This window comes from Rhamphochromis sp. 'chilingali', assembly GCF_963969265.1.
Source record: "Rhamphochromis sp. 'chilingali' genome assembly, chromosome: 17".
In the NCBI taxonomy this organism is placed as follows: domain Eukaryota; kingdom Metazoa; phylum Chordata; class Actinopteri; order Cichliformes; family Cichlidae; genus Rhamphochromis; species Rhamphochromis sp. 'chilingali'.
Window position 1 is genome coordinate 33,736,172 of NC_137944.1, and position 16,348 is coordinate 33,752,519.

Here is a 16,348-nt window from a genome sequence, read left to right on the forward strand (position 1 = left end):
TATTTTGGTGTTTTTCTGTAAAATCACCTGAAACACACCATCTCATAACTATCATTTAACAATAAGAACTTATAGGCTACAGTCCCTCACGCCAATATAAATCCACTATCCATTCACTTAGCTTAACATCACCCTGGATTCTTGATTAGTTTAGCATTAGCATGCTGTCTGTGCAGAAGCTTGCAAGCAATTGAACTTGTGTTTCCGGCATAATGTTTAGTTACTTTGTGCTTTAATAAGTACCTCTTAATATATGCTGCAGTGTTACAGTTAAATAATGGAACTATTGGTTCAAAACAATAGTGAGTAAACAGTGATCATGACTTACTTATATATATAGTAGGTGACTTATATATATGTATAGATTCTATATATTGTGCTATTTCTTACTTTTTGTGTTGTCTGCTTTTGTTACTGTTTGTACTGGAGCACTGTAACCAACATAACTGGTGCAGGAAACAGACTGGAATTTGAAATTACGTTTACACTGATTGTAAAAATTAAATATGCATAAGGGTGAATGTTAACATCACAAATATGTTGTATTCATATAGTAATATGAATATTCCCAGTGGAAACTTACTAAACCAGGTTTGCATAAATTTTAAATTTTATATTAATATTTCTGTCAAACTGAAATGAAAACAAGGTGATGTGTAAATATTATAAACTGTAATCATCTGTAATCATCAACTGTAAAATCAACTGTAATCATAATATATGTCAAATCAACTGTAATCATAACATAAACTGTCTGTCACGTTGAACTTGTTTCTCCCTTCTTGCTGAAAGCATCACAATAAATATTTGCATTATTACATGAAGAGTGCAGCAAATGGACTGATAGTGAACTTTGGTATGTACTGTGGTAGTTTTCACATTGTATATTAAATTGTGCTATTTTGCCAGGTGTAATATAGATAGGTATTTGTAACATAATTTCAAAGACAAAGTTATCAGACTAGTATTGAACAGCAAAAAAGAAAAAAATCTACAAACCTGAGAAAATTGGACTTAAAGTTTCTATTTGAAGTATTTATATAAGTTATGGAGACAATTGTGACTCACTGATTTTGGTGATTTATTGTGTTTTTTTCTCTTTCTTTAAGAAATGTTTACATAATGAGCAATATTCAGGAATTGGTTCACATGTATCTGAGCTGCTATGAATCAGAGGTCAAAGGTCAAAATTTGATTGAATGAGATACAAATTTCCAAATTCGTTTTTGTTTAGCAACAATAACATTTTCACTCTATCACTCTGTGTGTGTGTGTGTGTGTGTGTGTGTGTGTGTGTGTGTGTGTGTGTGTGTGTGTGTGTGTGTGTGTGTGTCCTCAGTGAACTGTATCAGTCTCTGCAGTATCTTCCAGCTGCAGCAGTCACTTCAGTTTCTGTTCAGTCTGACTGAGGGAGGTTTTTGTACGACTGTTTTTCACTGTGTGCTCACCCACTGACTGTTAGGATAGTGCCAACACATACAGTAATAAACTGCTGCATCTTCAGCCTGGACTCCACTGATGGTCAGAGTGAAGTCAGAGTTTGATCCACTGCCTGTAAAACGAGCTGGAATCCCTGATTGTCGAGTGCTAGCATACTTAATGAGCAGTTTAGGAACTCCTCCATCTTTCTGTTGGTACCAGTGTAAATAGTTGCCATAAACATTCTGACTGGTCGTACACTTGATGCTCACAGATCCTCCCACAGTAGAGCTCACTGCTCCAGGCTGAGTCACTGTGATCTGTCCTCTGGACTCTGAGGACACAGAGACAAAAACATAAAGCAGCTTCATGGTTTTGTGGGCTTCATTTCAGAGGGACAGATGTTGATAGAGGAGAGGAGTTTGATTCTCTGGACTTTACCTGTGAAGCAGCAGCAGAGGAGAGTCCAGATGAGGACGCAGATCAAAGTCATGTTTTTGATGAGGAGGATTTCTGTGGCTTCTGTTGTGATGAAGGACAGCTGTCAGTCATCCAGTGTTCAACTCTCAGGACTATAAACTCTCCCAGAGCACTGGAGCATGGTGCTGCTGATGCAAAGTGCCTCTCTATGGAAATGAACTGACTGAAAACAACAAGTAGTTGGATCAAATAGTCGATGCTGTTTATCAGTTAATCAGTCAGTTTATGAAAATGTTTTCTTTCTTGTGTTTTAGGACACATCCAGACATTGATGGATGTGTGGGATTTTTAAATTTGGGTATTTTCTGCAATCTTTTACAAAAACATGTTCATTGTGTGGGAGCCAAGTTAAGATAGTTCATATGTTTTAGTATTTATATTTCGCTGTTGTTAAGCTTGTTTGTGTAATTAATAATTTTAGGAAATAGATGCATGTTTATGGTGGAACTAGGTTACGTAGTACCATGAATACATGTGCCTTAAAGACTCGTGTTTATAGTAAAATCCGGGCATCACGGATGTATGCAAATTAGTGCATGCGGTGCGGGAGGGGGGAGAGAGAGAGAAAAGGAGTTAACACGGCATAAGCTATACGGGGCAGCAGGGTAGAACAGAGCCACACGGTTTTCCTACCGTAGTATGTTATTTTGTTGAGGACAAGTTAAACCTGACCACTCCTGTAAGATGCAAAACCGTGGAATAAATTTTTTGTTACATCTTTTCACATCGGAGTCCCGTGGAGTTCTTTTTCCTCTTCAAACTGACGTACGCGAGTGAATCACGGGAAAACTGGTCTCAAGGCTTACACACATTGACTGAGAAAGGCAAGAAAATGTTTCATGATCAAACCAGAGCAGTACTTTGTGATATAACCCCAAGTGTTGCCAAATGCCAACAAAACATGCAAACAATGTCTGAAGATAAAGGCACAGACATCCATCCTTGTAAGACAAAATCTGATTTCCTCTTGTTCACTTAAAAAAGAAGAAGAAAAGAAATGTTGTACTTTCTACTCAAACACATTAACAGAGTTTCAGAGAATCTTCACCCTGAAAGAGGTTTTAGAAACCTACCTGTCAGCAAATCAAAGAACCGCTTACATGTAAGCAACAGGACAGAAGAGAAAAGTTACAATTTGCAAAACCTATTTTAGAGTTTTGTATAACTCAGTACAAAAAAACTTGCAGTGATTCACATTGATGCATGATGCTGACCACAGGATGCAAAAGTTAAACATGACCACAGCGCAGAATCATTCATCTCTGTTTTAATTTGATATTTTTATAACAGGACAACCTGTGAGGCTGGAAAGACTTCGGTTTCATGCCCTGAACAGGTCACTTTCTGTTTGGTGATGTAGTGTCTGCAGTGTTGGGAAGGTTACTTTTAAAATTTATTCCACTACAGATTACAGATTACATGCCCCAAAATGTATTTTGTAACGTATTCTGAATACTTTGGATTACTTAATATATGATCATGCTTTTTACAACTACGTGAATGCACTATTGCTGTTTGATTTATTACTGTTACTGAAGCCTACTTGCCGTACCAATAACAACTCGATTTTTACATCTTAATATAAATGGGTAACAGTAGGTGGACATTAGGTAAGGCTGCACTTTTTGCAGTGATCTGCAAACGCATATATAAAACAGGTCCGCGGCTCCAAACCGTAGTAAAGGGACCTCTGGCTAATCCGTCGGGTTCGTGTCGGGCTCGTAGCTGAAAACTAGCTTTACTTTGTTGCTTGGGTCAAGTTTGTAAGAGACAGAGAGAGGCGTTGAAAGGCTGCTCCAGCAGAACTTATTGTTTCGGAGGAAAACACGAACACAGTGTCCAGTCGAGTCTTAATAGCTTACTTACAACTGGGCTCGTCAGGCTCTCTGTTTGGCTGCTGTGGTTATTATTATATTTACATGCTTCCAGCTCCCGTTTCTGCTCGATGACAGACCATAGAGAGTGCACAGCCTAACATATGAAACAGGAGAAGACGTGTAATCCATTTATTTCAACAAAGTAATTGTAATCTGAATTGATGTGATTAGCAGAGTAATCCAAAGAGTGGGAATGTGCTGGAAATATCTTTTATTTTATGAATTTGTCACATGTTTTAGTAATATCACTTTTGGGTCACTTCGAGGTTCACATGTGGGGAAGATTCAGCTTTAACTCTATTGCACAAAGTCAGGCATCGTGAGAAAGTTGGTGACACCCAGAGGGGGAGAATTCAACAGGTGGTGAAGTCTTTTGTTAATCAGGTCTTTGAGGATGTGGGGAAGAGGCAAGGAGCAGTCTCTATGTGACACTGGAAGAGGAGATAAAGTTGTAAACTCTCTCCCTCTCTTGGAGGGGTCAAGGGTGTGACAACAGCTGTGGAAATGCCTTCTGTTTGACTGTATTTAAAGAGGGCTGCTATTCATCTTTAGAGACACGTATCAGTGCCCCACTGAATGTCCTCTCTCCCTCAACTGCTTGGGAATTAAAAAGGTGTTGGCTCATCGTGTCTGCAGCCTTTGTTGATTATATTTCCATGACAATATTCTGCAGTGACAAAGTGAGATATGTCACAACAAAGGAGCGAAAACTGAAAAAGTGTTTGTTTACATTGTTGAGTTAACACCGAATATAAAAGCTTCAGTGCTCTTTGGTACGGATTCTCCAGTTTTTTTATTTAAAAGTTTTATAATTACGATTTTGATTATGTCCCCACATTCGGTGTCAATGATGGTGATGATACTGGAGGATAAACGTGAGCTCTAACACATGAGTCTGCCTACAGGAGGGAGGTTGAACGTCTGGTGTCCTGGTGCAGCCAAAACAACCTGGTGCTGAATGCCCAGAAGACAGTGGAGATTATTGTGGACTTCAGGAAGCACACAGCCCCACTCCCCCCATCATCCTGACTGACACCCCCATCACCTCTGTGGACTCATTCCGCTTCCTGGGTACCACCATCACCCAGGACCTGAAGTGGGAGCCCACCATCACCTCCGTCATCAAGAAAGCCCAGCTCACTCCTTGGCGGCCGCTTATCGGGGCCTGGAGCCTGGGGCTCGCTCGGGCCCCTTTGGAGGTGGGGTGCCCCCGGCCTCTCGGCCTGGGGCTCGGTCACTCAGGCGCAGCTGGGGGCCGGCGGAGCTCACGGGCGCGTCACTGCAACTCCCCCTGACTTCTGCTCCGCGGCTGCTGGCCGAGCCCTCATCTGGGACTCTCCTCAGCTCTTACTGGAACAGTGGCGCGGCTGCCCCTCTGTTGTTCTTCCATGGTCTCTTGTGTTCTGGGGGCCTCTGGATGTCTGGAGTTTTGATCTCCTCCATACCCGCTTCACACCCTGGAGGACGGGGCTGTGGCCCCCCCACACTCCCTAGCAGATCATTACATGGAGAAACCTTTGGAATGCAAGCATGCTGATCCACACAGGTATGCACACATGGGTATTCACAGACGCGGACTAAAGCTTTCTTGGCTGCTACCTCAAAGCACACTGTGCGCTGTCTATCTTGCGTGCTGCACAATATCGTTTATTATTTAGTAAATATTGATATCTATGGCTAGCTAGTTTATTGTGATGGTGCTTTGTTTTCTCTATTATTATGTTGCTCTTTGTTGTTTGCTGTCTCCTCTGTTTGTTTTTTTTGTTTGTTTGTTTTTTTTCTCCATACAGGTGACCCAGGAGTTCTTTTTTTTTTTTCTCTCTCTCTCTTCCCCCCCCCTTCTCACCGTCTCTTCTCCCCTTTGGTTTTCTTTCTTTCTCTCCCCCTCTTTCTCTCATTCATTCCCCCTGTCCTATTTATTAAAAAAAAAAAAAAAAAAAAAAAAATGACAAAGGATGAACTGAAGCTCTGCCATCACGTAATGTCGCATACTGCTGTTTCTGATGTCATTTAAAAGAAAAAAAAAAAAAAAAAAAAAAAAAAAAAGAAAGCCCAGCAGAGGATGTACTTCCTGAGGCAGCTGAAGAAATTCAACCTGCCAACACAGACGATGATGCAGTTCTACACTGCAATCATCGAGTCCATCCTCACCTCCTCCATCACCGTGTGGTACGCTGGAGCCACTATCAGGGACAAACAGAGACTGCAGCGTGTTGTGCGCTCTGCTGAGAAGGTGATTGGCTGCAGACTCCCATCTCTGCAGGACCTGTACACCTCCAGTACACTGGGGCGTGCAGCTCGGATCTCAGCTGACCCTTCTCACCTGGACACAGTCTGTTTGACCTGCTCCCCTCAGGCAGGAGGCTCCGGTCCATTCGCACCAGAACCTCTCGCCATAAGAACAGTTTCTTCCCCTCTGCTGTCGGACACATGAACAATAACCATATGACTGTTCCCACCACTAACACATGACCCTACGCTGTGTTCACTGCATCATTCCATGTTTGCACTGATCACCACCTGCACTCATGTATATATCTTTCTACGTAGCACTTTTAATTCTTATTCTTACTTTTATTTTTTTCATGTCTATTTAAGCGCAATTTATGACAGTATGTTTGCACTGAAGCACCGCAGCAATTTCCTGATGTTGTAAACCTGCTCAACATTTGGCAATAAACCCATTCTGATTCTGATTCTGATTCTGATCTGCTCAAATTTACACAGCTTTCACATCACTTCATTGTAGGGGTCGAGTTTTTCTTTATTTGTTACCTGTATATGAATCTACAGTATTCAGTTGAGTCACATTCCAAATATGCTGTGAAAAACTCTTTTTAAACGAGTCGTGCTGGAGTCAGTCAGATGATTTCCATAGAGAGGCACTTTGCATCAGCAGCACCATGCTCCAGTGCTCTGGGAGAGTTTATAGTCCTGAGAGTTGAACACTGGATGACTGACAGCTGTCCTTCATCACAACAGAAGCCACAGAAATCCTCCTCATCAAAAACATGACTTTGATCTGCATCCTCATCTGGACTCTCCTCTGCTGCTGCTTCACAGGTAAAGTCCAGAGAATCAAACTCCTCTCCTCTATCAACATCTGTCCCTCTGAAATGAAGCCCACAAAACCATGAAGCTGCTTTATGTTTTTGTCTCTGTGTCCTCAGAGTCCAGAGGACAGATCACAGTGACTCAGCCTGGAGCAGTGAGCTCTGCTGTGGGAGGATCTGTGAGCATCAAGTGTACGACCAGTCAGGATGTTTATGGCAACAACCATTTGGCCTGGTACCAACAGAAAGATGGAGGAACTCTCAAACGTCTTATTTACTACACTAGCAATCGACAATCAGGGATTCCAGCTCGTTTTACAGGCAGTGGATCAAACTCTGACTTCACTCTGACCATCAGTGGAGTCCAGGCTGAAGATGCAGCAGTTTATTACTGTCAGAGTTTTCACTATCCTAACAGTCAGCATGTGTTCACACAGTGAAAAACAGTCGTACAAAAACCTCCCTCAGTCAGACTGAACAGAAACTGAAGTGACTGCTGCAGCTGGAAGATACTGCAGAGACTGATACAGTTCACTGAGGACACACACACACACACACACACACACACACACACACACACACAGTGAAAGGCCATTTTTGTTGAAACACTTGTTTCCTGGTTAAGAGCATTGCTTAGAAACTCGTCTTTGGTTTACTTTTACTTTTCTGTTTGGGAAGATTGGGGAACATAAGGACCTGTTTTCTTGTTTTGGCATTGCTCACATCCAAAACAAATAAACTCCTCTATACCAAAACGAACCTTCTTATCAACTCACATTGTTGTGCAAATAAAGTCATCCTGTTTTTATTAAGCTGTATATTTTCAAACTTGAACATTGTTAAAATGATTTGGTCGATGCTTCATCCTTCACTTTGTTATTCTCCTGGTCTTTCATTTGTTCAACTGTGATGCTAAAGTTCAAAAAACAAATCCCAGAATTGTTTTCAGTTAAGCTAAGCAGTGGCTTCATGTTCTAATTATCTTTAACATTACAGGGCTCTAGAATAACTTTTTGCCTTGGTTGCACTGGTGCGCCACTTTTTCAACCGCATCGCTTAACACCGCGGTTTTACATGTGCCCTTTTTTGGGGGGAAATTGCTGTCCATACAGACAATATTGATTTGTAAATGATTAACTAACAATCTTGTTCTTGTGCTTAAAGTGCTTTGGCACTCTTTGGCCATAAGAATGCAGAGATGGCACCGGGTGTTATGGCACGCCGTCTTTCTCTCGGTTCTGCAATGTTTGTATGTTGTGTTCTTAGTGGTGTCCCTGCTAGCTTGGAAAACCCACTCCCTGTTGGTGTATGAGCGACAGACGCTTTTTAACATCCGTGACTCACTGCTGATGCTCCACAGTGTTAGCGAGTGATCTGGAGGAATCCCGCCGCCGTGCCGGAGGAGCAGCTTCGCCGCGATCGCTGCTCTGCGCTTCCACAGGCCCCGCTGGTTTAGAAACTTATTCCCGTTAACGACAAGGAAGCAAGATGAACAGCAATTTTACTTGCTAGCAAGGGAGGCTGGTTGGAACCAGGCTCTTGGAGCTAAACGCTCCTCACCTGTCTGCTAGCCAGCATCAAATAAACAGCCTTCCTTGCAGCTTTTTATTCTGAGAACACAAACACCACTCGTTGTAAAACCCCCCTATGGTCACAAAAGGTTAAAACACTGCGTGTGTGTGTCTGTGTGTGTGTGCGAGTATGTGTGTTTGTGTGTATGTGAGTGTGTATGTTTGTTTGGTGGTGCGTTTGTGTGACCTCCTGCTTATCAAAAGGGTCATAAAAGCAGGAAGCTTACTAACCAAGAAAACAGAACCCTCACATAGGATGTCCCTATAATGAAACACTACAGCCTCCCCCACCAACAAACAGGCTGGAGAGGTGGTCAGAGACAAAGGAATGTCTTTGACCATGCTGCTTGAACTAAGTCTTACACATTTAAGTAACACAATGACAACATTTAACAATTTGACTCCAACAGTCCCCCCTTTTTGTCAACTTTGTACATAAATTTCCACTTATGCACCCTTGTGTTTGACAGTTCAGTATAGGCTTCATTCACACACAGCTCCTCACATCATTCACTTCCTACTGCTGCAAAAGTTCACAGTTAATACATGTACAAAACGTGCTTAGCAATTATCCTACTTCTCATTCATCTCACACACAGTAAACTACATCCTGCAAGGAAACAAATGAATGTCAACAGTCAAAAACAAGAATCAACGTTCTCAAAAGAATATGCACTACAATCCAAATGTATGCAGACATAGGCATTCAAACACATCAGTTGGTTTTTGGTTTGTCCATGTGGCTTCCAGCTATCTTCAAAGCTGTAGCCTGGTCAACACTCCTCTTTATGACCCCTTTCAAACCCCCAAATCTTCTCACTGTAGACACCCTGTGGGGTGATCGAGTCACCTGGTGAATCATCTGCATTTACAACTCCTCTCCTTTCCTGTTGTCACTGCAGAAAAAGTTTTTTAAAGGAAATTGGATCAAGTTGTTTATGATCTTCTCCCCCCTTTTTGAGTCATGTCCACCCATGGCTCAAAACTCCAACCAACTTATATAAGTGTACATGATGTAAATGTAAACAAAAGAAAGCCCCTTTGACTGTCTGGCTTTTTCTTCATAATGATAGCCATATTAGGACACATAAAGGCAATGGTTATATATCTATATATTTTAGCACAAATGACAATATAAAAAATATCAATCCTAACAATGTCCATGTGTCAAAGTAACTGAGAATAAAAAACAGAAAACATGAAGGAGATATTCCTGGCCTGGCTTTTTATAGCAGATAATCTTAAAAAATATTCTGCAATTTTGCATAATTTTAAAAAGTTTACATTTCTTCAGTATTGAACAGCAGAAAATAGGCTTTCTTGTCCGAGGTCATTGAAGTAAAAGAAAAAAAGAAAAAAACACAGAGGCTGACAGCGCTGTAAACAACGGTAGACTGGTGGGTAATAAGCGAAGGAATAATGCAGAAAACAGAGATTTGAGACGGGAAACTGTTCTTGAATACAGAGAGAGAGAGAGCTGTGCATGAAGTGTGATTTTTATCTTGGTGGAAACAAAACAGTAAAGTAAGAGGGAATTCATGACGATGTTTATCAGATGTGAATAGTTTGTTGCTTCTTTTGCTGCTGGTTCAGTCAATTTTGCTTGGAGAGAGACAAAACCTGCAGCTCAGAATCAGCACAAAAAAGACGTAAACAGCGCGGACCCGACGCATCAGAATCAGTGAGCTGTCGGCTTTCAGCCCGATGGCGTGTCCGTCTACGTGCCGTCGTGTGAGAAAGCAGAGAAAGCTGATTCTGATGCGTCGGGTCCGCTCTGTGTGTTTACACTGTGTGTCTTTGTGTGGAATCCGTTTACCTGCTCTCATTTACTGTTTGGTGGTTGATAAAATACTTTTGTGATCTTTAACCTGAGATTCCGGCGTTTCTGGGAAAATATATTTATGTTTAAAACTCGATTTAGGATTTAATGAATCAATGTCGCTTTATTCAAGCTACTCACCTCTCTCTATCTGCCTGTACTTTCAAACGTACAGACGGACTACATGAATATCTGAACTACGACCAATCAGAGAGGTCCCACCCCTGATTATCTCTGATTGGTTTAGACCACGATAGGAGCATAATGTGTGTCGGTTGTTGACCACAGGGAGAGTTTCAGAGTCGCAGAGAGTATTTTATTTATTTATTTTTTACTCGAATAGTTGGTCGTATCGCTGCGACCTGAGATTATTTGTAATCGCACTTGCGACCAAATTGGTTGCACTCTACAGCCCTGCATTACATTTAAATTTTCTACCTTACCTTTGCTCCAGTGGTAATTAGAGTGAAAGGACTTGAAACTCAAAGTTTTACTCGTCTCTGTAAAACAAATTATTCATACCACCTTTACTTAACAGGAGCTTTACTGTGATAGTTTTAATACATTCTTCTATATTTAGTATGGTTTTAATATTTTCGTATTTTAAATTACGCAGGATATATGATAAAACAATAATTTACTTGCAAAGAGTTTTAATTTCTACACAAATACTTTCATTATGTGGAAAAAAAGTATTTGAGATGGAATTGTTTTATTTGATCTGAGAACAAAAAGAAATTGTTCATTGTTAATATATTTAGATCATATAAACAATATACAGGTACATTTATCAAAGAAAGTAAGAGAGAAAAAATACTACAGACGGGCATCTGAGGGTGAGGGGAGCGTGCCAAGCTCCAATCGACAGCACAGAGGGAGTTCAATGATGGCATCATGATTCTGTGAGCAGCACAGAAACCAGAAGCTAGGGTGGTGATGGGGAATGACCGACGGCAATTTCCTATGAACATCACCTAATGCTGTGTCACTGTGCTAAGCATACTTTGACAATCTGAAGAGGGTCTTCCTTTGTGTCATTGTTGTTGTCATTTGCATCATGACCACTTCTACAAGACTGCTAAAGTGATTCAACAGGTGGGATCATAACAGCAGTAAAACAACTGGATCCAATACCCTTTCTGAGAAAGGTTTTCTGCAGAGATAAAAAGGACAATAGAGGAGTCATAAGTATTCCCCCCACAGGAAGAATGCCTGAAGTGAGGCGATGAGGGTTGATAGAGGCCATAAAAAAGGGGCTCTATCATGTAATCATATATGCTTAGAGGTATCAATTGTATAATGATAGAGGTCTGATCCTTGGTAGTCTGCAAAGACTCTTCCAGAGTGTTCTGGCATGCACACACATCCTAAGGTCATGAGTGAGGTCGTACCTTCTTTATATAGTATGGGAGGACACCTACTCTGTATCTGTTTAAGTATAAGAGCCTTTTGTTTAGGTGGACCGCTGGACTCCTGGCACCAGCTTTTAAGGAGACGTTCACAGGGCCATATCTTGATACACACACACACACACACACACACACACACACACACATACATACAGTGCCTTGTCTTTGTAACCAAGGGGGGTTTACGAGGGGAGGTACTATTGTATTGTGTGAACTGTTTTCCCAATAGCAAGCGGAGGCCATCGTTGGGGTCATTTTGTGGTAGACACCGACGAGGCCTCCATTGCAAGTAAATCGATCGATCGCTGACTGTCTCGTTTTCTTCATGATGAATTAGTCTCTAAACCAGCGGGGCTTGTGGAAACACAGACCCAACAACACCCAGATAGAAGACTAGTATTAATAACTGACTGCACACTTATTTCCACACTGTCATCCTCGAGTAGGTGAGAGGGAACGATGTCTTGCCCCAAAGACATTTTGTAGGTTTGGTGGCTCCTTAGAGTACGAGCACCTGGATGACTGAGAGCCTTCACAGATCTATTTTCAAGCTGAGCTCAAAGGTCAAAGCCAAGCTTTTTTCAATACACTGCTCAGCTTTCTTTATCATAATCGTACACATCATGGTTTTGGGAGCTTCATTTCAGAGAAATAATTTTTGCAATGATTGTTTCTTGAGACTTTCTCCAACTTTTCCTTGCTGTGCAAAAAATGATGGTATTTGTTTAAGAGACATACAGTGTGTGTGTGTGTGTGTGTGTGTGTGTGTGTGTGTGTGTGTGTGTGTGTGTGTGTGTGTGTGTGTGTGTGTGTGTGTGTGTGTGTGTGTGTCCTCAGTGAACTGTATCAGTCTCTGCAGTATCTTCCAGCTGCAGCAGTCACTTCAGTTTCTGTTCAGTCTGACTGAGGGAGGTTTTTGTACGACTGTTAGGATAGTGCCAACACATACAGTAATAAACTGCTGCATCTTCAGCCTGGACTCCACTGATGGTCAGAGTGAAGTCAGAGTTTGATCCACTGCCTGTAAAACGAGCTGGAATCCCTGATACTCGAGTGCTAGCAACATAAATGAGCAGTTTAGGAACTCCTCCATCTTTCTGTTGGTACCAGGATAAACGGTTGTTGTTATAAACATCCTGACTGGTCGTACACTTGATGCTCACAGATCCTCCCACAGCAGAGCTCACTGCTCCAGGCTGAGTCACTGTGATCTGTCCTCTGGACTCTGAGGACACAGAGACAAAAACATAAAGCAGCTTCATGGTTTTGTGGGCTTCATTTCAGAGGGACAGATGTTGATAGAGGAGAGGAGTTTGATTCTCTGGACTTTACCTGTGAAGCAGCAGCAGAGGAGAGTCCAGATGAGGACGCAGATCAAAGTCATGTTTTTGATGAGGAGGATTTCTGTGGCTTCTGTTGTGATGAAGGACAGCTGTCAGTCATCCAGTGTTCAACTCTCAGGACTATAAACTCTCCCAGAGCACTGGAGCATGGTGCTGCTGATGCAAAGTGCCTCTCTATGGAAACCATCTGACTGACGGAAACATGCAAGTTAGAATAGAATAGAAAGCCTTTTTTTGTCACTATAAAGTTGTACAAAGAAATACAGAGAAAATGAGACAAAGACACAAAGTTGCAGGGGGAGAAGTGCCAGAAACACATTATATTAGATTAATATTTCAAACATGACAAAATGCTGATCTTACAGCAGCAAAATGATTGTATCTCTACAGTTTAAACATTTCTTATGCACAAAGTGGATAGTCATATTTACTATATCAGTCTACTCTTCATTCTATCAGAAACAGTTTTCACAGCTCGTACATTTTCTTTTTACACATATATGTAAGCATTGAGCCAAATGTAATAATGCCAACATATTAAATGAACAATAGTTGTCTCTTGTATATAATACATCTATATATACACTGTCACACTGTCATACTTGTCTTTGAGTGAAGAAATGAATGACCAACAAGACATTTTTTCTCCTTCATTTCTGTCACACAAAGCTGTATGAAACGTTTCTCGTGGTTAGTATCATGGTTGCTAGGCAACCTGAACAGCGCGACGCAGGCTAGACCGTCCCATTTCACAAGCCTCTCACTTCCGCACTTCTCGTACTCATAGTACGCACCGTACGCAGTACGCGTAGTGCGCGTACTTCAAGCGTGCAGACCCTGAATTGGGACACAGCCACGGCTTTACACAGAGACCTGACTGAACTGGAACAGAGGGAGCATGGGAACCAAACCTAGGAACTAGAAATCATAGCAAAAGACATAACCAGAATAACCTAAAGCATAAGATAATAATAATTAACACAAAACACTGGGTCACATGACCCAGGACCATGACACTTATAGCACTAGAATTAAATAATAAGGGAAGGATTCTGGATCAGCATCATGATGAAAACTTGTGGCCGTAGTATATACAGTATTCTGGAGAAGGTATAAAATGTCACCGTATGTGTGTGTGTGTGTGTTTTATGTGTATGGATTTTTTAAATTATTACTCATCATATATTACTGTCTATTAAACCTGATTTTTTAGTCCCCATGATAGAACAGAGAAAACCCAACTCAGGAGTGGTCCAAACATTTATAATTCTTTATTCAATCATCTTCCAGAAGAGAGAGACCCCACACAGCCCAAAAGCCAGTTGCAAGATCTCTGGCTTAGAAGCCAAAAATGTGTCTCGGGACGGTGTAACTCCGTCACAACAGGGAACAATAACGCCTGTACCAGTTGTTGGATTATTGGAATATAGTTTTATTGTGTTTCGTTGTTTTTTATGTAAAAATTATGATTTTAATATGTTATGAAATTATGATTTAAAGAATTCATATTGTTGAGTTTGTTTGTTTCAGAGTCAGAGAGCCGTGTCTCTCTACAGTCAGAGGTTTTTGTACGGCGCCTCAATGAGTTTGTATCACTGTGGTACACGTTCGGTGGAGGAACCAGACTGCAAGTTGGAAGTAAGTCAGCCGTAGAGCTTTTTTTTTTTTAGTGTAATTTTCTTTTCTTTTCTTTAATTTCATTTAATATGAAAGGTTAGGAAACTTTTTATGTAACTGATTAATTATTTTATTCATAAATTCTGTCCTAAGAAACAAAGTCAGCTTTGGAAATGAATATTCAGACACTCAGGACAATTTCCAATGAAAAAAGTTAAACTGCACAGAGTGAAGATAAAGATCTCTGGTGTTCTTATTGTATCATATCATTTAAAACAATGTAAGCAATAAAAAAAAAACACATTAGGTAAGTAGTGGTATTGAGTTTCTTATCCAGAACAAGCTGTTTATTACGAAGAACTGATGATGTTGAAGCTTAACATCTTTTAAAAGTGTTGACACATCTTTGTTTTGTTTTTTTGTTTTTTTATTTCCAGTGTAGTTTGAACATATTTCAGCTCAAACTGTGTGATGATTCTCTCTGTGCTGATATGCATGAGAGGTTTCTTAAAGGGAAGTGAAACAATGTGTGAGTGAATGACTGGTGGAGCAGAAAAAACACCTGACAGAAACTTCTTAACGGAGAAAATCAAATTGTGGTTCCTGTCCTCTAAGCTGATTGGTGTTTCCTAGGTGATGCCCGCCCCGCCCTGAAGGTGCTGGGTCCCTCCAGTGAGGAGCTGAAACAGGGGGAGGCCACGCTCATGTGTCTGGCCAACAAGGGCTTCCCCTCAGACTGGAGTCTGTCCTGGAAGGTGGATGGCAGTGGCAGCATCAGCTGGGAGGAGAGCAGGAGCCCCGTGGTGCAGGAGAACGATGGCCTCTACAGCTGGAGCAGCACCCTGAGGCTCCCTGCAGACCACTGGATGAAGGTGGGCTCTGTGACCTGTGAGGCCACCCAGGGCTCCCAGACTCTGGTCTCAGAGCCACTGATGAGAGACCAGTGTTCCCAGTCCTGAACTATATGTGACTTTTATGCTGGTCTTACTTTCACACTGCTTTTTTTTTTTTTTCCAATTCCTTCTCTCATTTTTCATTGCTTTGTTTAAAGTTTAAAGTTTGTTTAAAGTTTTAAAGAATAAAAAAATATCTACATTAAATAAGGACCGAGTCTTTGTCTTACTTTTGTGGTGATGTCAATATTAAACTCTAAATAATGATTTCCAGGGTTCTAATTGGAAGCCAGTGTGCTATCTGTAGTCAATATGAGTCAGTAGAATTAAGCCACTTTCAATACATGAAGTAAAGCAAAGTTTATGTTAAAGAGTAAGTGCGAAGGGGAATTGAGAGACACTGCCATTACTAAGCAGGATATTAAAGACATTACATTTATGCAAATTCATTGCATGCTGTGTAATGAAATGTTTCAGCATGTTGCAGTTTGTTGTATGAAACACTGACTGCACAGGTGGAGCAGAAAAGCGCTGTATAAGAATGAGTCTATTCTCGTGATCAGTGTTGGGGTAGGTATTTTAGAAGTCATTTAATATACAGAGTTTTTTTGTTAAAAGTATTCAGTACGTTATTTTGTTTTGTTTTTTTTCTGTAAAATCACCTGAAACACAACATGTCATAACTGTCATTGAACAATATGAACTTGTAGGCTACAGTCTCTCACACCAACATAAATCCCTATCCTAACGACGACACACATATTTTCTTTCTCTTGGCATTTAGGTATATGAATACCTGTCAAGGGTCCTTGACATACAGGTCTCCGACTCGGAGGACAAAAATTAATGTCCTGTGTCTTAGGAGGG

General features: G+C 41.1%; 1 protein-coding gene and 1 gene segment (V, D, J or C); one reads left to right on the forward strand and one right to left on the reverse strand.

Annotated features, from left to right (window-relative positions):
• Nucleotides 1-1,433: 1,433 nt before the first annotated feature.
• On the reverse strand, nt 1,434-1,912 carry LOC308384500 (Ig kappa chain V region K-25-like). The segment is given in 2 exons: nt 1,861-1,912; nt 1,434-1,753 (listed from the first exon to the last, which is right to left on the reverse strand).
• Nucleotides 1,913-6,787: 4,875 nt separating this feature from the next.
• On the forward strand, nt 6,788-15,547 carry LOC308384501 (immunoglobulin kappa light chain-like; the record flags this gene model as incomplete). Its single annotated transcript, XM_080863029.1, has 4 exons — nt 6,788-6,839; nt 6,947-7,246; nt 14,502-14,609; nt 15,222-15,547. The coding sequence occupies 4 exons, from the start codon at nt 6,788-6,790 to the stop codon at nt 15,545-15,547; spliced, it is 786 nt and encodes a 261-aa protein (XP_080719155.1).
• Between the last annotated feature and the right edge of the window lie 801 nt (nt 15,548-16,348).